Genomic DNA, 16,128 nt, shown 5'->3' on the forward strand with positions numbered 1-16,128 from the left:
AATGTTTTCTATAAAATGGGGGGGGGAATAAACAAAATTTAGGTTCCAAGGTAGCCATTGTTATTTATAGCACTCAGTAAAAAGTGCTTAGTGATTTAGATGTGTAGAGAATTTTTTTCTATTAATTATCATCTTCATTAGCCCTGTGCTTTCAGTACAAAAGTAGACTTCATACTGTAGAAATTGTGTCAGGTGTTAACTATTACATTTCACTGAAATGAGGCCTGAATTTTGCTTTGCATTATTAATAGTTAAATTTCTACGAGCGGAACATAGAGCTGATGAAGCAGAACATGGAAGTTGAGCGGAAAGAGATTGCACAGGGCTACAAGATGGAAATCAGCGAGCTGGAGGAGCAGAAGATCCTGGCAGAGGAACGACTGGAGCAGCTACGCCAGACTGTGGAGAGGCTAGAGGGAGAACTAAGGGTTAAGGGAGAGGGCATGGCCTGGGGGTCTGAGCAGGAGCGACGGGCTCAGCGTGAACAGGCTGAACTGGAGCAGAACTACGCCCGTGAGATAAGCAACATTGTCCATCGCCTCACCTCAGAGAAAGATCAGCTGGAGGCAGAGCTTAAGCTGAAGATGGACCAGGAAGTGCTTCTTGCTAGGTGGGTTTATCCTGTGCTCTCTTAAGCTCTAGATGTAGTTAAAAAGTAGAAGTGACCTTTCAATGTTTAATTTTAGAAATACTGGTTCTGTAGAATGGAAACCTGTGTTTAACTTGGCAAAATTAAATAAGGAGAGTGTGATAGATATAAGTGAAACAGTGAGAACCTCAAAACACCATTAACTCCACCTTCAAAATTCAGAATCAGAATCTGAATCACTTTATTTTGCCAAGTACGTTACACATACAAGGAATTTGGCTTGATGAAAGCAAAACATGTATGACATGTAACAGTGACAAAGACTATTGACAAACATTACACTATAAAAGAAGGTACAATAAATAGAAAAAGAATATAGTTAAAAGTACTAAAGGAATAAAGAGCACAGAAGAGCAATAGAAGCAAAGAGAGAAATTAAATAAAATAAAATCAGTACTGTACACATATGAATATTATTGTATCCAGATATTCCTGAGGTAAGTTTATGTTAAATATTGTATAGAAAGTTGCAGATGTTGTTTACATTACAGAAGAACATCTGTACAGCTGTGCAAATAAGCAGAGTGTAAGTGAGCGAATTCTAAATCCTGTCAGTACAGTTCAGTGAGTGAGGTTTGAAGACTCTAGAGGTGTCCACTATGGTTGAGAAGTGCTACAGCTCTGGGAGAGAAGCTGAAGTGTGTCGTGTTGTGCTGGTTTTGATGGAGTCAGGAAGAGGTGATGTCCAATATGTGAAGGTTCATTTGTAAAAACAACTCGCCGAGTTTGACGTGCAATAGACAAAAGTAATTTACAAAAACAATCACCACACGGAGGAACTGTGGCTACCATCCTCGGCGCCAGCTAGTGCACGTCTTTAATATAGTAAACAGAAAACACTCACAAAGTCAGTATTCTTGACTCAAATTTACTTCCCCAATATTTCTACACATCCAGCCCACTAGTGAAAGCTTTTTAAGAATAAAAATTAAGCTAAAACAAAATACATTTTTACTTAGAGTTAAAAGAAGGACCTTGGTATGGTAGGTTTTCCTGTGCAAGAACTAAAGTCACACCAGCGAGTGGTGATTTGTGCTAGGCTAAATTACATAAACAAATGACTGGCCTGGCTTTTACTAGCTCTTTTCTTCAACTTAAACACTCATTTAAAATCACGCTTTACTGCCTAAATAGTTACACATCAGAAAGAGAAACTCGACTGTCATAGGAGGAAACTAAAGCTGCAAAGATTACAGTTCTGATTGCATAAAAGTAAACTTTTTTTTTCTCAGATTTTATAAACATGATGGTGTATTTGTATAATGGACAGTTTGGAAAATTGGATTTAAACCATTGCAATGTCACCTTTCTTACTGTATTGTAATATATTGAAATATATTTAATCCTAACTGCGTAGGGCTGTCAATACACAGCCCTACTGGAGAACAGGTAGTGCTTTTTTGTGTCTTTTGCTATCTACAATTGATCGTTACTATCGGTAATGTCAATAAGCAGTCTATACTAGTGCTACTATTTTTTTCAATGACATTTATTTGTACTTTACTTTCTCTTCAGTTCACTAGAACAGAGGATCCCTCTCCCTTGTACAAAACTACACATTGTGCATGACTCCACTGCCCCCAAACCATTTTATTTATTTTTCATATTTATTCCCTTAACATATCACCTAGTATCTTGGTATCCAGAACAGCTGCCCACTGATTGTAGATGTGCATTTATAAAACTGAAGCATTTTGCTGTGTACCAGGGAGGAAATGGAGCAACAGATTTTGCACATCCAGACTGAGTCCAGCGAGACTCAGCGACGACTGCAGCAGCAGCTGCATGAGCAGGCTGAGCAGCACTGCAGAGAGATGGGGACGTGGGAGGCTAGAGTGCTGGAGCTGGAGCTGGAGGTGCGCAGGGAGCACCTACTTGGCGCAGAACGTTTGGGAGAAGAGCAGGCTCGGATCTGCAGCAGCTTTGCTCAGGAGAGGAAGAGACTGGAAGAGAAGCACCAGGAGGAGGTCAGGGAGCTGAGAGAGTGTATCTGCAGGATGCAGACTGAGGCTGAATTGGAATGTAATGCTGAGAATGAGTTGCTCAGTCTACAGAGGCAGCTAGAAGAGAAGCTGGAGGAGATGTGCATCGAGCTGGAAGACAACACTGTCTCAATGAAAGCGCAGGATGCACTTATACAGAATTTGACTTCAGAGCTGCATGCCAAAGAGAGGGAGATGGACCTTAAGAAGGAAAGAGAGCAAAAGCTTCTCAGTAAAGTGTCACAGCTTGAGCATAAACTTAATTCGGAACGAGAAAAGAAGAGAGAACTTCTTGACCAGATTTCTCGACAAAAGGTGGAAAATGCCAAAGAAGAAGAGCTTCTCAGCAGGTTGTCACAGCTTGAAGAGAGGCATACAAATAATCAAAAGGGCATGAAAACAGAAATTGAGACATTACAAAAGGAAAAGGAAGAAATGCAGGAAAACTACAATAGTATGTCATCTATATATGTCCAGCAGCAAGCCCAGCTAGAGAAACAAGAACAGGAACTAGAGCAGCTTAGAGGAAACTTGGAGGATACACATATAGCCCTGAAAAATAGAGATGATGACTTGTCAAGACAAGCCTATGAGCTAGAATCTGTGGAGAAACAAAAAGGCAAGCTTGTGGAGGAACTTACAAATCAAGTTGTTGTTTTTAATGACCTTCAGAAAGAAGTTCAACGGCTATCTGAGGACTGGAATCAGTTGAATGAGATGGCCCAAAATTTGCAGAATGCCTTAAGCCAGGAGCAGAGCAAGGTTACCCAGCTCCAAAAAACAAGGAACTTGGAACAAGAAGAGAAGAGCCAACTTTTACAGGAGAGAGCAAGTTACTGTCATCTTTCAGACCAGCTATCTTCCCAAATTGTGGAAATGGAAGCTGAGACAACCAAACTCAAGGAGGATCTTGAGGAACTAAGATTAGAGGTATGTCACAAGGACAGCCTAATACTAGAACTTCAGAATCAGCAAGAAGCCAAAGCCAAAGAAATGGATTTGCTCTGGAGTGAAGTACGTCAGAAGATGGACTTGTTCCAAAACGTCAGCCAGCTCACAAGTGAGGTGGAACGCTTGAGTAGGCTGTTGGAGGACAAGGAGGAGGAGCTGTGCTCCATAAAAGAAGAGGCAGACAACAGCACCAATCAGCTGCAGCGATCATTGATGGACTCTCAGGCAGGTGTTCAGCGGATGGAGGAGGCATTTGCGCAGGAGAAGAACCAAATGAGGGAGCAATTGCTGGGAATGGAAAGACTGGTCTTGGCTCTGGAAACCGTGATGGACCCAGCTAGTCCACACAGGTTTGTGGAACTCGGCGTGGTAGATGAAATAAAATGAGAAAACAGATTAATCCTCGCCGTCTTGATCACTGTTTTGCTTCTACAACATGGATAAAAAAAAAAGAGTTGAATGATGTAGTTGCAAGAGCACTCACCATTGTTTTCTATACCCAATTGTGTGTCGTGGAATGAAATTGCATTTAACACCTCTCACTTGCATTTTGATCTTTCTGACATCAGCACGTCCTGATTTTTTATTTTTTTTTCAGTTCACTTGCCTCCTACTAACTGAATTTTTCTTGATGTTTGTTTATGCATGATTTATTTAGAACTGATTGACATTTAATACACCCATGTGCAGTGTTGCATCCTTTCACAACTAATTTATTTGTCTAATCTGTTTTTTGTGTAATACTATACTAAAATGTGATGAATTTCTCAAAAGGAATTAAATACCTAATGTGCTCTTCCTGTTTTCCCAACTGTAGAGCTCGCCTTGATGAGGTTAATTCTGAAAACAGTGCACTGAAAGAAAGATTGGCAGTCTTGCACCAGGATGTGATGAGACTTGAAGAGGAAGTCAGCAAAAAGAGGTAAGGAGAGAAATTGTGAAGGTGTCATCCCTTTTTTGATAGAGCATTAAGGGAATTATGCAAAATGTATAAATAATTCACATTTTCCTTTGTAATAAATGGCCTGTAATTGATTTTTGTCAGGAGGAAACTTGAGGAAACCGAGAGAGAATATACTACGATACGGGATGAAGTGGAGAGGTTACACAAAGAGGCAAGGATATTTTTCTGGAGATGCTTTGAAAAAAGATAGAAAAAAAGACAGAAAATTAAGCGTTTGTCTAAAGGATTTGACTGAATACCAAATACATTTTGTTTGTAGGTTTTCATTGATTTTGGCAACTTTTATCATTGAATAAATTAAATGGCCTAAATGTATTTGTTTTGCTTTTCAAAAAGAAAAGCTGTTATAAAAACCACAGCCTTTTTAATATCCCAGCGGACAAATCTATGAAGCACAATACATTTACCTCAGCAGTGCGATTTTAATCATGAATTTGTTTTAGCAGTAATAAATGTACATTATTATTGCAATATTCCAAGCATAAATGAACCACAGTATAGCTAATCAAGTAATATGATTGAAATGGTATACACTTAAAGGCAGCCAGTCCTGTTTTGGTAAACGAACAAATGCTAAGGCTAAGATAACTCTAAATTAAGTTAGTCCTGTTCAACTTGTATCTCTCAGCTGGAAAACTTGTGAACAGTTTGTGACGAAAACTGAGTAAACAGATACTGTAGATGATGATTGATGGTAAACTTTATTTTGTTTAATTTACGTAGGTAGAGCTTAAAAATGAACATAATCTGCTGTATGTATGCTTATCCTGCTGACTCCCACACCCTCTGTTTACTGTTTAGCAGCACATTAAGTGCTGCCAGGGGCCTGGAAAGGAGTCTGGGAAGGGGACAGCCTAAAACAAACCCCTATGTTGCTCTATTAGAGGAAACACTGCAGTAGGACTTAAAAATAATCACGTCATTTGTTCATTTTAAATTATTTAGTCATTTAACTCATTTAGCTGAACAACATTTGTGCCGTTTTCAAACTAATTATTTTGATTGCCAATCATTGTAAACAAAGATTTACACATATTTTGTAGTAACCACACAATTGTGTTCTCTCTCATTAAAACAGAACTGCAAGTGTCGAGAAGAAGTGCTGGAGCTTAGTACTCGAAACCTGCAGCTGAGTAATGAAAATGCAGAGTTGAACTGTCACCTTCGTTCTGACCAGGGAGCAGTTCAGAGGCTGACTGAAAGTCTTGCACAGGCCTCTCAGGAGCAGGAACAGGCAGCTCTGTCTATCAAACAGCTGCAGGAGACATCAAGCCAGCTGGAGAATGAGAAGCTTCGTCTGCAGGTCAGCAAGCAAGAGGAAAAGGAGCACCTGGAAAGGGAACTAAAAGTGGCCAGGGACAAGGTAAAATGCAAAAAAATTGACACAACATAAAGCATGCTTTTTACTTTTTGTTTTACTCTGATTTGCCAAAAGTCATGTCCCATAGAAAGTGGATGTTATGTCTACAACAGTGATTTGTCTGTTTGCACGAACAATTCAAGCCATACACCACCAGTCACAATTATTACTACCCACTGTGCTGTCCACTGTGGGTAGTAATGCATTCTATAGCCCAATCTGGATGGGATTAATTTCTTAGGGGGACATCTGTGAAAAAATATTTACTCTTCTACTCAATGATAAAACTATTGCATCCAAACTGAGAAAACACAGAAAGCCAAAAAACTCACTGGTCCTCCTGTCACATGACATTGCGTCCATTTTCACTCACTCTTGTGTTTATATGGATCTCCGTGGAAACTTGTGCCCAAAGTGTAATTACGGTGCGTGGCAGTGGACAAATAGCTATTTTATTAAACGTGAGGTAATGAAACTCAGAGATTTACATCTGGATGGGACTAAACTTACCGGAGGACCACAGAGTTCAGCGAAAAACAGTAGGTAAATCAGCCTGTAATTTTCTCACAGGACGTCTGAGAAAAACATGTACCCCCAACCCACAATAAAAGAAAAAACCCAGGACCCTCTAAGAAAATAATCCTGTCCGGATAGGGATTATGATGTATTCTTGGTAAACCGTATATATAATACTTTGAATTGTGGAATGTTAAATGGCTGCAAACTTTGGAAGTGGTATGTTCCATCCATCTCTCACCCACCATCACTATGACGTTGCCTTGTCATGAGCACACTGGCCAGGATTAAAGCTCACATACACAGGCCTGGGTGTTCCAAGCCATCCCCTAAAGTTACACTTCATTACCAGTTTACTTACAGCTCTTCCATTTTATCCTTTTAGCATGCCAGTGTATATTGTTCTTCAAATTTGTGAATGTTTTCAACAAATGCATGTATAATTTAAGATGATTCATTACTTCATAGTAACATGGTCTAAGTGTTTCTATTGAAATTTTTATTCCTTTGACAGCTTAAACAACTGACTGAAATGGAGTCTGCTCTGTCCAGCTTAACTCTGAAAAACCAGTCACTACAGCAGGACAAGGACAGCTTGTTGAGGGAAGCAGAGGAAAGAAACAAAAAGGTGAGAAACATTTGAAATGTTAAAACTCCCCAGAACTTTTGATCATATTCTTGTTCTAAGCAAAGCAAATATAAATATTGCAGATTGAGACCCTTCAGGAGCGCATCAGCGGCCTTGAAACACAGACATCCCAGCTTCACTCACAACTTTATTCAATGAGCAAAGAAAAGGAAGATCACGTTCAGGAGATGTCTGCACATCGCAAGCTGCTGAACGAGTCTCAGGAAAAGGTAGACATGCTTCAGTGAAAAGAGGAACAGAACTTACTAACATTTGATTTGTTGTAATGAGAATGGAAAATGATATGTTGTAACTAAAAATCCGCTAACTCTGTTCGATAGGTCTTGGAGCTTGAGGCCAGTATGCGTGAGCTGTGTAAAGAGAAGGAGCAGCTTCAGGAGATTCTCAGGATACAACAGCAGACAGCAGTCTCTGCCCAGCAGGAAGAGCTAAGAACTGTGAGAACGCACAACCAGGAGCTTCTGGAAAAGGTTAGTCAGGAAAGAGTCTAGGGTCTGACCAGTGTTGATTTAAGCTATTTCAAACTGTGTTTCTGAATTTTTAGCTTCCTAAAATAAGTATACATATTATGTCATTCATAATTAGATTACTGACATTATCTAATTATTTAAAAAATCATGGAAACAGCATACTTCAATTTATTAGGTTGGAGTACAACAGAGAAATCTGAAGAGAGCTCCATGTATACTTTTAACTGAAAACTGACAGTGGTGTCAGAAATAATTAAGCAGTGTTCAACACAGCACCTACGATGCTAAAACTGAGGATTTGAATAAACTTCTTAATTATAATGTTCATATTGCATCTCTGCGTTTAAAAAAAAAAAAAAGCTGCGGTATGAAGTTTAGATTTTCATTTTGTTTACATTACATCTTATTCTGTTTTAACTGAAAAAAAAAATCAGATTTACCTACTCCATTTTTTTTTACCCAAGTGTTTGTACACATTTACTGTATTTTACACACTATAATGCACACTAAAAATCCTTTAATTTTCCCAAAAATCATCAGTGCACCTTATAATCTTGAAATCGTCTTATATATGAACTTTACCAGTCAGGTACAAAGGAGCAGTAAAGCCACTCCACCAAACTGCAGTGTTATTCAGGAGTTTCAGTTTAGTTCTCCAGCACTGGGGCTGGAGTAGCATTAGCTGCTAACCGCTATTTCTCTGTTCAGAGGGGAGGGTTATCGGCCTGTAGCCTGCTCCTAACCCCCGCTCGCACTGCTGGAGCGGTTAGCCGCTAACGCTAATGCTCCAGCCTTAGCACTACAGAAATTTGTTTATCTAAGCTTACTGTAAATTTTAAAAAAGTGCTTTACTCACCCAAATAAACAGTTTTAAGGAGAGAAATCAGTGTAGATTTACATCCAGCGCTCAATTCACTTTAAAATAAAGTATTTTTTATTACAGTTTTGTTTACTTAGCTTAGCTTTACTTAACTTAGCTTGTAAACACAATAATGCATGACCTTTGTCAGGTTCTTCTTGAAAACCCAGTTTTTAATATTTGCACGTATTTCCATGTATTAGAAGGGTTCACATGTGTATGCATTTGACATCTATGTAATGCAAATTTGTGGCGTTTTAATTTTTTCCAGGTCTCAGCCTTTGAATCCAAGCTGCAGATGCAGGAGTTAGATCTTCAAAAAGTAAAACATGAATGCCTCACCTTGAAGAACAAAAATGCAGAGCTGGAGACTGCCAAGCACAGGGCCGAGGAACAGGTACGGGTGTATTACTGATATAGTATGTGTTTTAATATTTCAAGCATTAAAAATGTGTGCGTGCATGTATACAACATCCTATTATTTATTATTTATTGCGCAGGCTTTAAGGGCAAACACTGATCTGTCACTGAGCCAAGCCCAGCATGTGCGTGAGGTACAGCAGCTCCGGGAGCAGGTAGGCACTGGTAACCGAGAGCAGCTGGCTCACATGCATGCTCAGCTGACTGAGCAACAGAGCAGAACTCAGCAGCTGGCAGAGCAGCTTCGGACTCAGGGCCAACAAGCCAGCACGCAGTTGAGCCTTCAGCAGGTAAATATATTATGTACTCACACTATTTTTAGAATAATATTATTTTGTGGTCAGTCCATCTATTTTAGGTCAATGCATTTTTAAAAAACTAACAAAATAAAAGTACCATTAAATTTATAAATTAGATAAATTTTTAATAAAGGTGTTTAATAAAGGCAGTGTACTGTATTTACTTTACTTTGCTACTTTGCTTATGTACTTTGTATTTATGTACTTAGTTGTCCAACTTAGCAAAATGATTAAAAACAAAAAATTTATCAGCTTTCGTGGATTAACATTTAACAGGATTTGAATGTATCATTTTAATTTAACATTTGCAACAGTTCAAACACAAATATAGATTTAATACTGTTAATTTGAGTAAATTCAACATGAGCACAATTAGACTAAACTACATACTGCATGTGTTATCCATACACAAAAGCTGCACAGTCTTGGGAATTTTTGAAAATATAGGAATTTTACCTAGAACACAATCTAACATGTCATGATGTTAACAATGGCATCTTTGCATCAGTGATCGAAGTAAAATACATGGGATTAAATGGATATTATCAATACTCTTTTTGAAATTAAGTTAAAGCAGTATATTGTGCAACACTACCATACACCATACCCTACTACAAAGAGTCAACAAATTTTTGAAACATAAGAGATCACCAGATATAATAGACGGTTTTGCTAGTTCAAAACATGCCATCAGCTTATGGTTAAGAGAAAGACGATACAGGAGAAAACTCGGAGGAAGTTGTAGGAAGCAAACCCCCCTGTCCTATAGGTAGAGTCAGGGAGAAAAGATAAAATTAAAAGGCAGGAGATGGGGCGGTGGAGGGTTGCGAAAAGAAGTCAAGACACCGAATTGAAGTCCAAGAGATGTATAAGATGTTATATTGGAAGGGAGGGAGCTTCAGGCTTGTTCCTATTCCCAAAACTTAGTTAACACTGTTAATGATTCTAAGGTGGGAAGGCACACAGTCACGTCGAAATCGAAGTTCAGTAATCTAGCCTTCTGTTTTATTGGGTAAAAATAAAACAGTGTGTCTTGATGAGTAATTAAATTTTTCTTTGTTTAAAAACAGGAGCAATATGAGAAGGTGATGGAGAACATGCAGGAGCGGATGGAGGAGGTAGAAGCTAAGCTAAAGAGTGTACGACTGATGCTTCAGGAGAAGGTTAATCAGCTAAAGGAACAGGTAGGCTATGCTAATATGCAGATTTATGCAATGTGCTAGCATCATAGCTGGGTTGTGACAACCAAGTCTGTCTGTAAAACTGAGATGCTCCACAACTATAAAAGAACAAAATTGTTTGACTGAAATGCAATAATGTTATTTAAGTTTTCCTCCTAATATACTGTATATGAAATATCAACAGCTATAGCTATGGCTAAGGGAGATCCATTGCCTAATACTCTTTTTCTTTCTCTTTTATTTAGCTGGCCAAGAACGCAAAGTCCGATCTGCTGCTGAAGGACCTCTATGTTGAAAACTCGCAGCTCATGAAGGCTCTGCAGGTAACAGAGCAGAGGCAGAAAAGTGCAGAGAAGAAGTCTTTCCTTTTGGAAGAGAAGGTAGCTGCGCTCAACAAACTCCTGCGCAAAATTGCTCCTGCATCTCTTTCTGCTTAGAATTCCCTTTTAGGAGTAACGGACTGTGAAATGCCTGGAGTGCTGTATATTTTCTATTACAAAATAGATTAGAGGAAGAACCTTATCCACAGTATAGTTGTTCAAACTTCTAGGGCTGGTATCCCTTTTAAAGGAAAATCAACAGTTAGAATATTGTATTGTATACTGTCCTGGACTAGGCTTAAACCTGCCCCTTTTTGTAAAACCCAGAAGCACAATTAATTTAAATTGCTGCTGTAAAATAACCATAATAATGTCAGCTCACTGTTTTCAGTAATATACAATAATGCACTCATGTGACCGTTGGTAAAAGGCCAGATCGTTTTTGTTGTTTCTCCTGATACCAGTGGATGGAATTTATGGAGTAAATTGTAAAGGGACTAATATATTGTCCCATGTAGTAAATGTATTTTATTTTTATTTTTTAGTACATTGTGATACATGTGAAATGAAGTTGTTAAATATTCATGACAAAAGAATTGTTTGTTTGGTTAGAACTATCAACCAAAAGCACAGTATTAATCAGATGTACAGTTTTGATACACACACTATCCTTAAATTTGCACATTTCTGTTGTGATGCACTAGTGTACAGTCTACTTTGATGTTTAAGTTATTAAGCATTATACCAGTCTTGCAAAATTGTTTAATTTAGTTGTGTTCCCTTTTTTTATCCACACAATAAGAAAACACACCTCTTCTAAAGATGTCAGCAGTGAGATGTAGATTTTGACATGCTCATCACTGTATGCAGTAAAATATCACATGGTGCAAAATTGACAGTGTTTTAATTTCCTTAAATCAAATTTTAAATGCTTTAGATTGTTTAAAAAAAACATGAAGGTAAGTGCCACCAAAAACAGCTTCACATGAGAGCACTTTTGAGTTAAGACATGACATGTTCCAGGACTCCCTGTCGAATCAGCTGCTCACACTTCCATCTTGGCAGAAAATGCTGTAAAAAAAGAAAAAAAGAAAAAAGATGAATATAAATGTAAACCCGTAGAACTTGATGAAGATCATGATATTGATAAATATTAGTGTTGGGTATCATACTTGGCTGTTTTTCTTCAAGAGTATTACTGTGCCATCATCGATTTCAAATTCTCCATGATCTTTCAGACAACGCACCTGAAAAAAAATGGATGAAAGAAAAACACTCATGTGGGTTCTACTATATTTATTCTAAATGTGGCTTACTGGCATTTAAAACACTGACATTATGCTGACTCCCTTAACCAGAACATTTTACATTTTGAAGCTGTCATGCAAAATCTTTGTATCTCCATGTGGCTGTCTTTCAGTTTATTTTATAACAGACTGATAGAAATGCTCCAAAATACTATGTTCAAATTACAGGTCACGCTGCTTCTCCATTAGCAGCCAGAGCCTAAGTGAGCACAATTAGCCATGCTCTCTCTCCCTTTATCACTCTTAATTTAGCTTAGCTGGCTGGCATCAGTTTTTACTGATTTATCAGAGCTAGGGACCTGGTGCTCTCCTCTGACTGTGTTGGTGGGTAAAAGTGGCCCAAATCCAATATTTAGTATAAGCTGTTCACACAATCTTTAATGTCAGCCATAACTGACATCTGTCAGATTCAAGTTATGCTCCTCTGGTAACAGGTAGAAAAGAGGTGGTGGCTGACTTCACACATATGGGAGGAGCCATATTCTTGCCCTACCCCTGTTAGGGACCAAGGACATTACAAATGAGGATGAAAGTTTATAGTAAGTCAGTGGATTAATTTGGCTAGGCTAAAATATTGTAAAATAAAAAGAAATGTTTTTTTTTTTTTTTCATTATGGAATGAAATCTGAAAAAATTAAACGTAAAGTTTTTTTTTTTTCCATTTCTCGTACAGCTTCTGTTTTGGAGATACTGTTTTTGTGTGATTTGAGTCATGCTACACAACTAGGTGTGTTCAGAGTCTTTGGTGGAGTGTTTGTCCAACCAGCGAAAGAAGAGAAAGTAGTGGTGTTACCCATTACACCATACCATCTCTTGTGGCTGTAAGACATCTTACCTCAATATACAGACTCTTGGGGGGCTTCATGTCTTGTGTTATATCCAGGCCTTCGTCTCCTCCAAGTGACCTCATGTAAGTGGCCAAGGATTTCTTGTACTGATTGAACCACTCCAACTGCAGTTTTAATAATAAAAAATGAAATATGTATTACCTCATTTCCAAATAAGGAAATACTGAATAACTTGGTCTTAAAAGTAAAAAACACACCTCTTCTGCACACATGTGGAAACGAATCGTGGTGGGCAACACACTCCCATACTCCCATCTGAGAGCACGGATTCGAAGGAGGCGATCATAACTGTTAAAGTGGGATAGGGGTGTAAAAGTAATAGTGAAATACTTTGATATTCATTAGATCAAGTAATAAAGTAGAAGAACAGGAAAACAATGCACAAAATATACCTCAAAACAAATATGTAGATATATTTATAAAATTCATATAAATAAATAATAGAAAAGGGGATAGAAATTACTATATGTATTTAATATACACAATAGACAATCTGGAAAACACTGAATAGCCAGTTTGTAACAAAGACATTTGCATGGTTAATATGTAGAGTATAAAATGCAACAAAAAATGCAATTTTGCTAAACTTGTGCAGAACCTTTATTATAATAATGAATATTGAATGTCCTGTGAGCAATGAATGTATATAAATTAAGACTTAGGGCTCTATTTTAGTGAACTATAGTGTATCGGTCAATTGTGGATCGCACAGCTTGATTTTGGATGTTTCGGTGTGTCTTTGGTGTCAAGAAATACTAATTCTTTTGTATTTTTTGTGTCTAACATAAAATAAACCAATCAGTGTGCCAGTCGTCGTTCTCTTCAAGAGCCAGGTGTGCTCTGACTTTGGCACGTTCATATCTTAACAGCACAGCGCTTTTGCCTGTCTCAGCAGAGGAACTGACCTGTATAATAGAGCCCTTAGAGTTACTTGAGTAGTATTAGAGCAGATCCAGGTTACTCACAGGTAGGCTGTGATACATCGCTGGTTCCTCAGCAAGCAGCAGTGACGAAACTTGATGGTTGGGATCAGTTCACTCCTGCCTTCAGTTTTAGCCTCATTACTTTTAAGAGGGTCAAAACAGATATGTTGTTAATCAGATATAACACGAAATGTAATGGGATTGAAGAAAATCACAGATGGCAAAAGGTAAGAAAGTTGGTATCTTACACATCAGTTTGGTTCTGCTCATATAAAGCTTTCATTTCTTCAAGCACCTGCCGAATGTTGTCCTCCTGCAGAGATAAATGCTGGTTATTACTTGTGCACATGTAAGATGGACTTCTGCACCCTTAATACTGTATATTAGAGTGAATGTACGCCTGTCGCAATAATTATTACACAAAAAAAACTACAATAAAATTGTATAACCATTTTAAGACCAACTTATGCCACTGATATAATAACAAAATAGCCTACTAATGCGATATTTCTTTTAAAGAGCAAAGAATGTTGATAATTAAGGATGTTAAGACATTGAACTAAACTGAACAATAAACTAAAATATGAAAAATGTAGTATATGTAGTAAATTTTGTAGGAGTAATAAGTAAAACCAAAAAATAAACATGTTCTAATAAAGTAAACACGTCAGACAATATATTGAGTTCAGCAAAAAATGATTGTAGTCATGACTAATTATTGTACAATAAGTCAATAATGTAATTATTGTGACAGACCTAAGCATAGAGATAAAGGTAGGAACTCAAAGGTAAAAACATGAAGGTGAATCATGTTGGCCTGCCTCTACAATGAGGAGATAACTTCAGAAAGTCCAGTTATTGTATTTTGCTCGTTCCACAATTAAAACCCTTCAGAAAGGAACTAAAATATGCACTAAACAAATGGTTTATTGCCAACCTAAAACCTTCAACTTCCATCTTATTCACCTGTTATTTGAGATTTAGTCATCAGTTTCACCATTTTATTTGTTATAAAAAGACCATGTATCTTCATTTTTTACCTGCTACACTGTCCACAGTGCACAACACAATAACAAAGTATTTTTCTGTTGTTGTAGTTCTTGTCATTTCTTATATTTATTGTATGTACTTATGTAGGTTAGCTACACACTGTGCAATAATATTATCAGACTACTATTATTATTATTTACTAGCTAACCTACTATCTGTGCTGCTTCTGTATCTACAGCTAGCTAAACTATATGGCTCAGCGTACCCGTTTCAGAACCAGTTCACTAACCAAGATTTAATTAAACTGGTTTAGCTTAGCATCTACTTTAGTGACATCAAAAAGCCGCACTGTTTCCTAAATAAAAACATAAATACAGTTATTTCAGCTATCACGTTTATTATAATCACATTAACCCAGGCCTATTCAGTCTGGTTAGTTGAATGGATGCAGGGTATCTATAAATAATAAATATACTCACGTTAAAAGCGGGCAGCTGGCCATCAGTCATCCGGTGAAGCTCTCGAATAAGTTCCACAGCCTTTTCGCAGAACATGATTAAACTGATATATAAAGTAGGACCTTGTAGCTTAGTTAACTAACGCTGTTTAATACAGACTGTATTTAATACAAACTGTATTCATAGACTGTATGTTAGCGTTATATCAGTCTGTGCTTCTCCCGCTGCTCCTCACACACGATTTTCGCGGCAGAATGCGGTGTTTTGATCACGTGACCCTTTCGATAACTACGGAACGCAAAGTGGGACACTCCGTCTGGTCAGAAAATCTAGTAAAAGTAAACGTACGCTTATTCCAATAATACATTAGAAATTAATGAAAAGCCTTATTTTTAATTCTCTAAAGACATGGGGCCCTCCTAGAACATGTGCAAAAAAAGTAGAAGGATGATTTCTGAAGTGTACAGCTATATAGTGTACAGGTATTTTGTGCAGGAAAGTTGATTGGATGGCATTGAATAGTACAGATGAACAATGATCCTAAATATACTGTAAAAACAATCCAAGAGTTTTTTTTTTAAGGTAAAGAAGTGGAATACTCTGCAGTGGCCGAGTCAATCACCAGATCTGAACCTGATCAAGCAACATTAAGTCATTACTTTAGATAAAACTAAAGGCAGAAAGGTTCACAAACCAGCAACAACTGAAGACTGCTAGAGTAAAGGCCTGGCAAAGCACCATAAAGGAAAAAAACAGTGTTTGGTGATGTCAGTGGGTTTCAACCTTTATTCTCAAGAAGGTATTAAAAATTAACATTTTATTTATGGTAAAGTTCATTTGTCCAATAACTTCTGAGCCTCTGACTTTTGTAGAAAAAGGTTATAATTCCTAAAAACTTAATAGGATATTTTTGATCAGCCCCTTAAATTAAACCTGAAACACTTCAATAACACCTCAAGTGTTTCATTTGAAATCCAGTTTA

The 16,128-nt window shown here is 37.6% G+C and overlaps 2 protein-coding genes across 6 annotated transcripts in view; one reads left to right on the top strand and one right to left on the bottom strand.

Annotated features, from left to right (window-relative positions):
* ninl (ninein-like) overlaps nucleotides 1-11,073 on the top strand; it is a 32,153-nt gene extending 21,080 nt beyond the window's left edge. For 4 of the 5 annotated variants that reach the window (XM_007240347.4, XM_015603363.3, XM_022684823.2 and 1 more), the window contains 12 exons: nucleotides 252-610; nucleotides 2,358-3,932; nucleotides 4,400-4,504; nucleotides 4,628-4,697; nucleotides 5,625-5,909; nucleotides 6,937-7,050; nucleotides 7,134-7,280; nucleotides 7,392-7,541; nucleotides 8,672-8,797; nucleotides 8,901-9,110; nucleotides 10,190-10,303; nucleotides 10,546-11,073. In XM_007240347.4, the coding sequence (XP_007240409.3) occupies nucleotides 252-610; nucleotides 2,358-3,932; nucleotides 4,400-4,504; nucleotides 4,628-4,697; nucleotides 5,625-5,909; nucleotides 6,937-7,050; nucleotides 7,134-7,280; nucleotides 7,392-7,541; nucleotides 8,672-8,797; nucleotides 8,901-9,110; nucleotides 10,190-10,303; nucleotides 10,546-10,737 (3,447 nt within the window). In that variant the 3' untranslated portion in view covers nucleotides 10,738-11,073. The remainder of the gene's footprint in view (nucleotides 1-251; nucleotides 611-2,357; nucleotides 3,933-4,399; nucleotides 4,505-4,627; nucleotides 4,698-5,624; nucleotides 5,910-6,936; nucleotides 7,051-7,133; nucleotides 7,281-7,391; nucleotides 7,542-8,671; nucleotides 8,798-8,900; nucleotides 9,111-10,189; nucleotides 10,304-10,545) is intronic. The other variant, XM_007240348.4, reaches the window with a different exon arrangement.
* A 434-nt stretch (nucleotides 11,074-11,507) lies between these two features.
* On the bottom strand, nucleotides 11,508-15,418 carry gins1 (GINS complex subunit 1 (Psf1 homolog)). The gene is made up of 7 exons (XM_007240346.4): nucleotides 15,168-15,418; nucleotides 13,947-14,011; nucleotides 13,741-13,839; nucleotides 12,973-13,063; nucleotides 12,763-12,879; nucleotides 11,793-11,867; nucleotides 11,508-11,691 (listed from the first exon to the last, which is right to left on the bottom strand). Exons 1-7 carry the CDS (start codon nucleotides 15,240-15,242, stop codon nucleotides 11,623-11,625), a joined length of 591 nt encoding a protein of 196 aa, XP_007240408.1. The 5' UTR covers nucleotides 15,243-15,418; the 3' UTR covers nucleotides 11,508-11,622.
* Nucleotides 15,419-16,128: the final 710 nt, after the last annotated feature.

This window comes from Astyanax mexicanus, chromosome 7, assembly GCF_023375975.1.
Source record: "Astyanax mexicanus isolate ESR-SI-001 chromosome 7, AstMex3_surface, whole genome shotgun sequence".
Lineage (NCBI taxonomy): Eukaryota > Metazoa > Chordata > Actinopteri > Characiformes > Acestrorhamphidae > Astyanax > Astyanax mexicanus.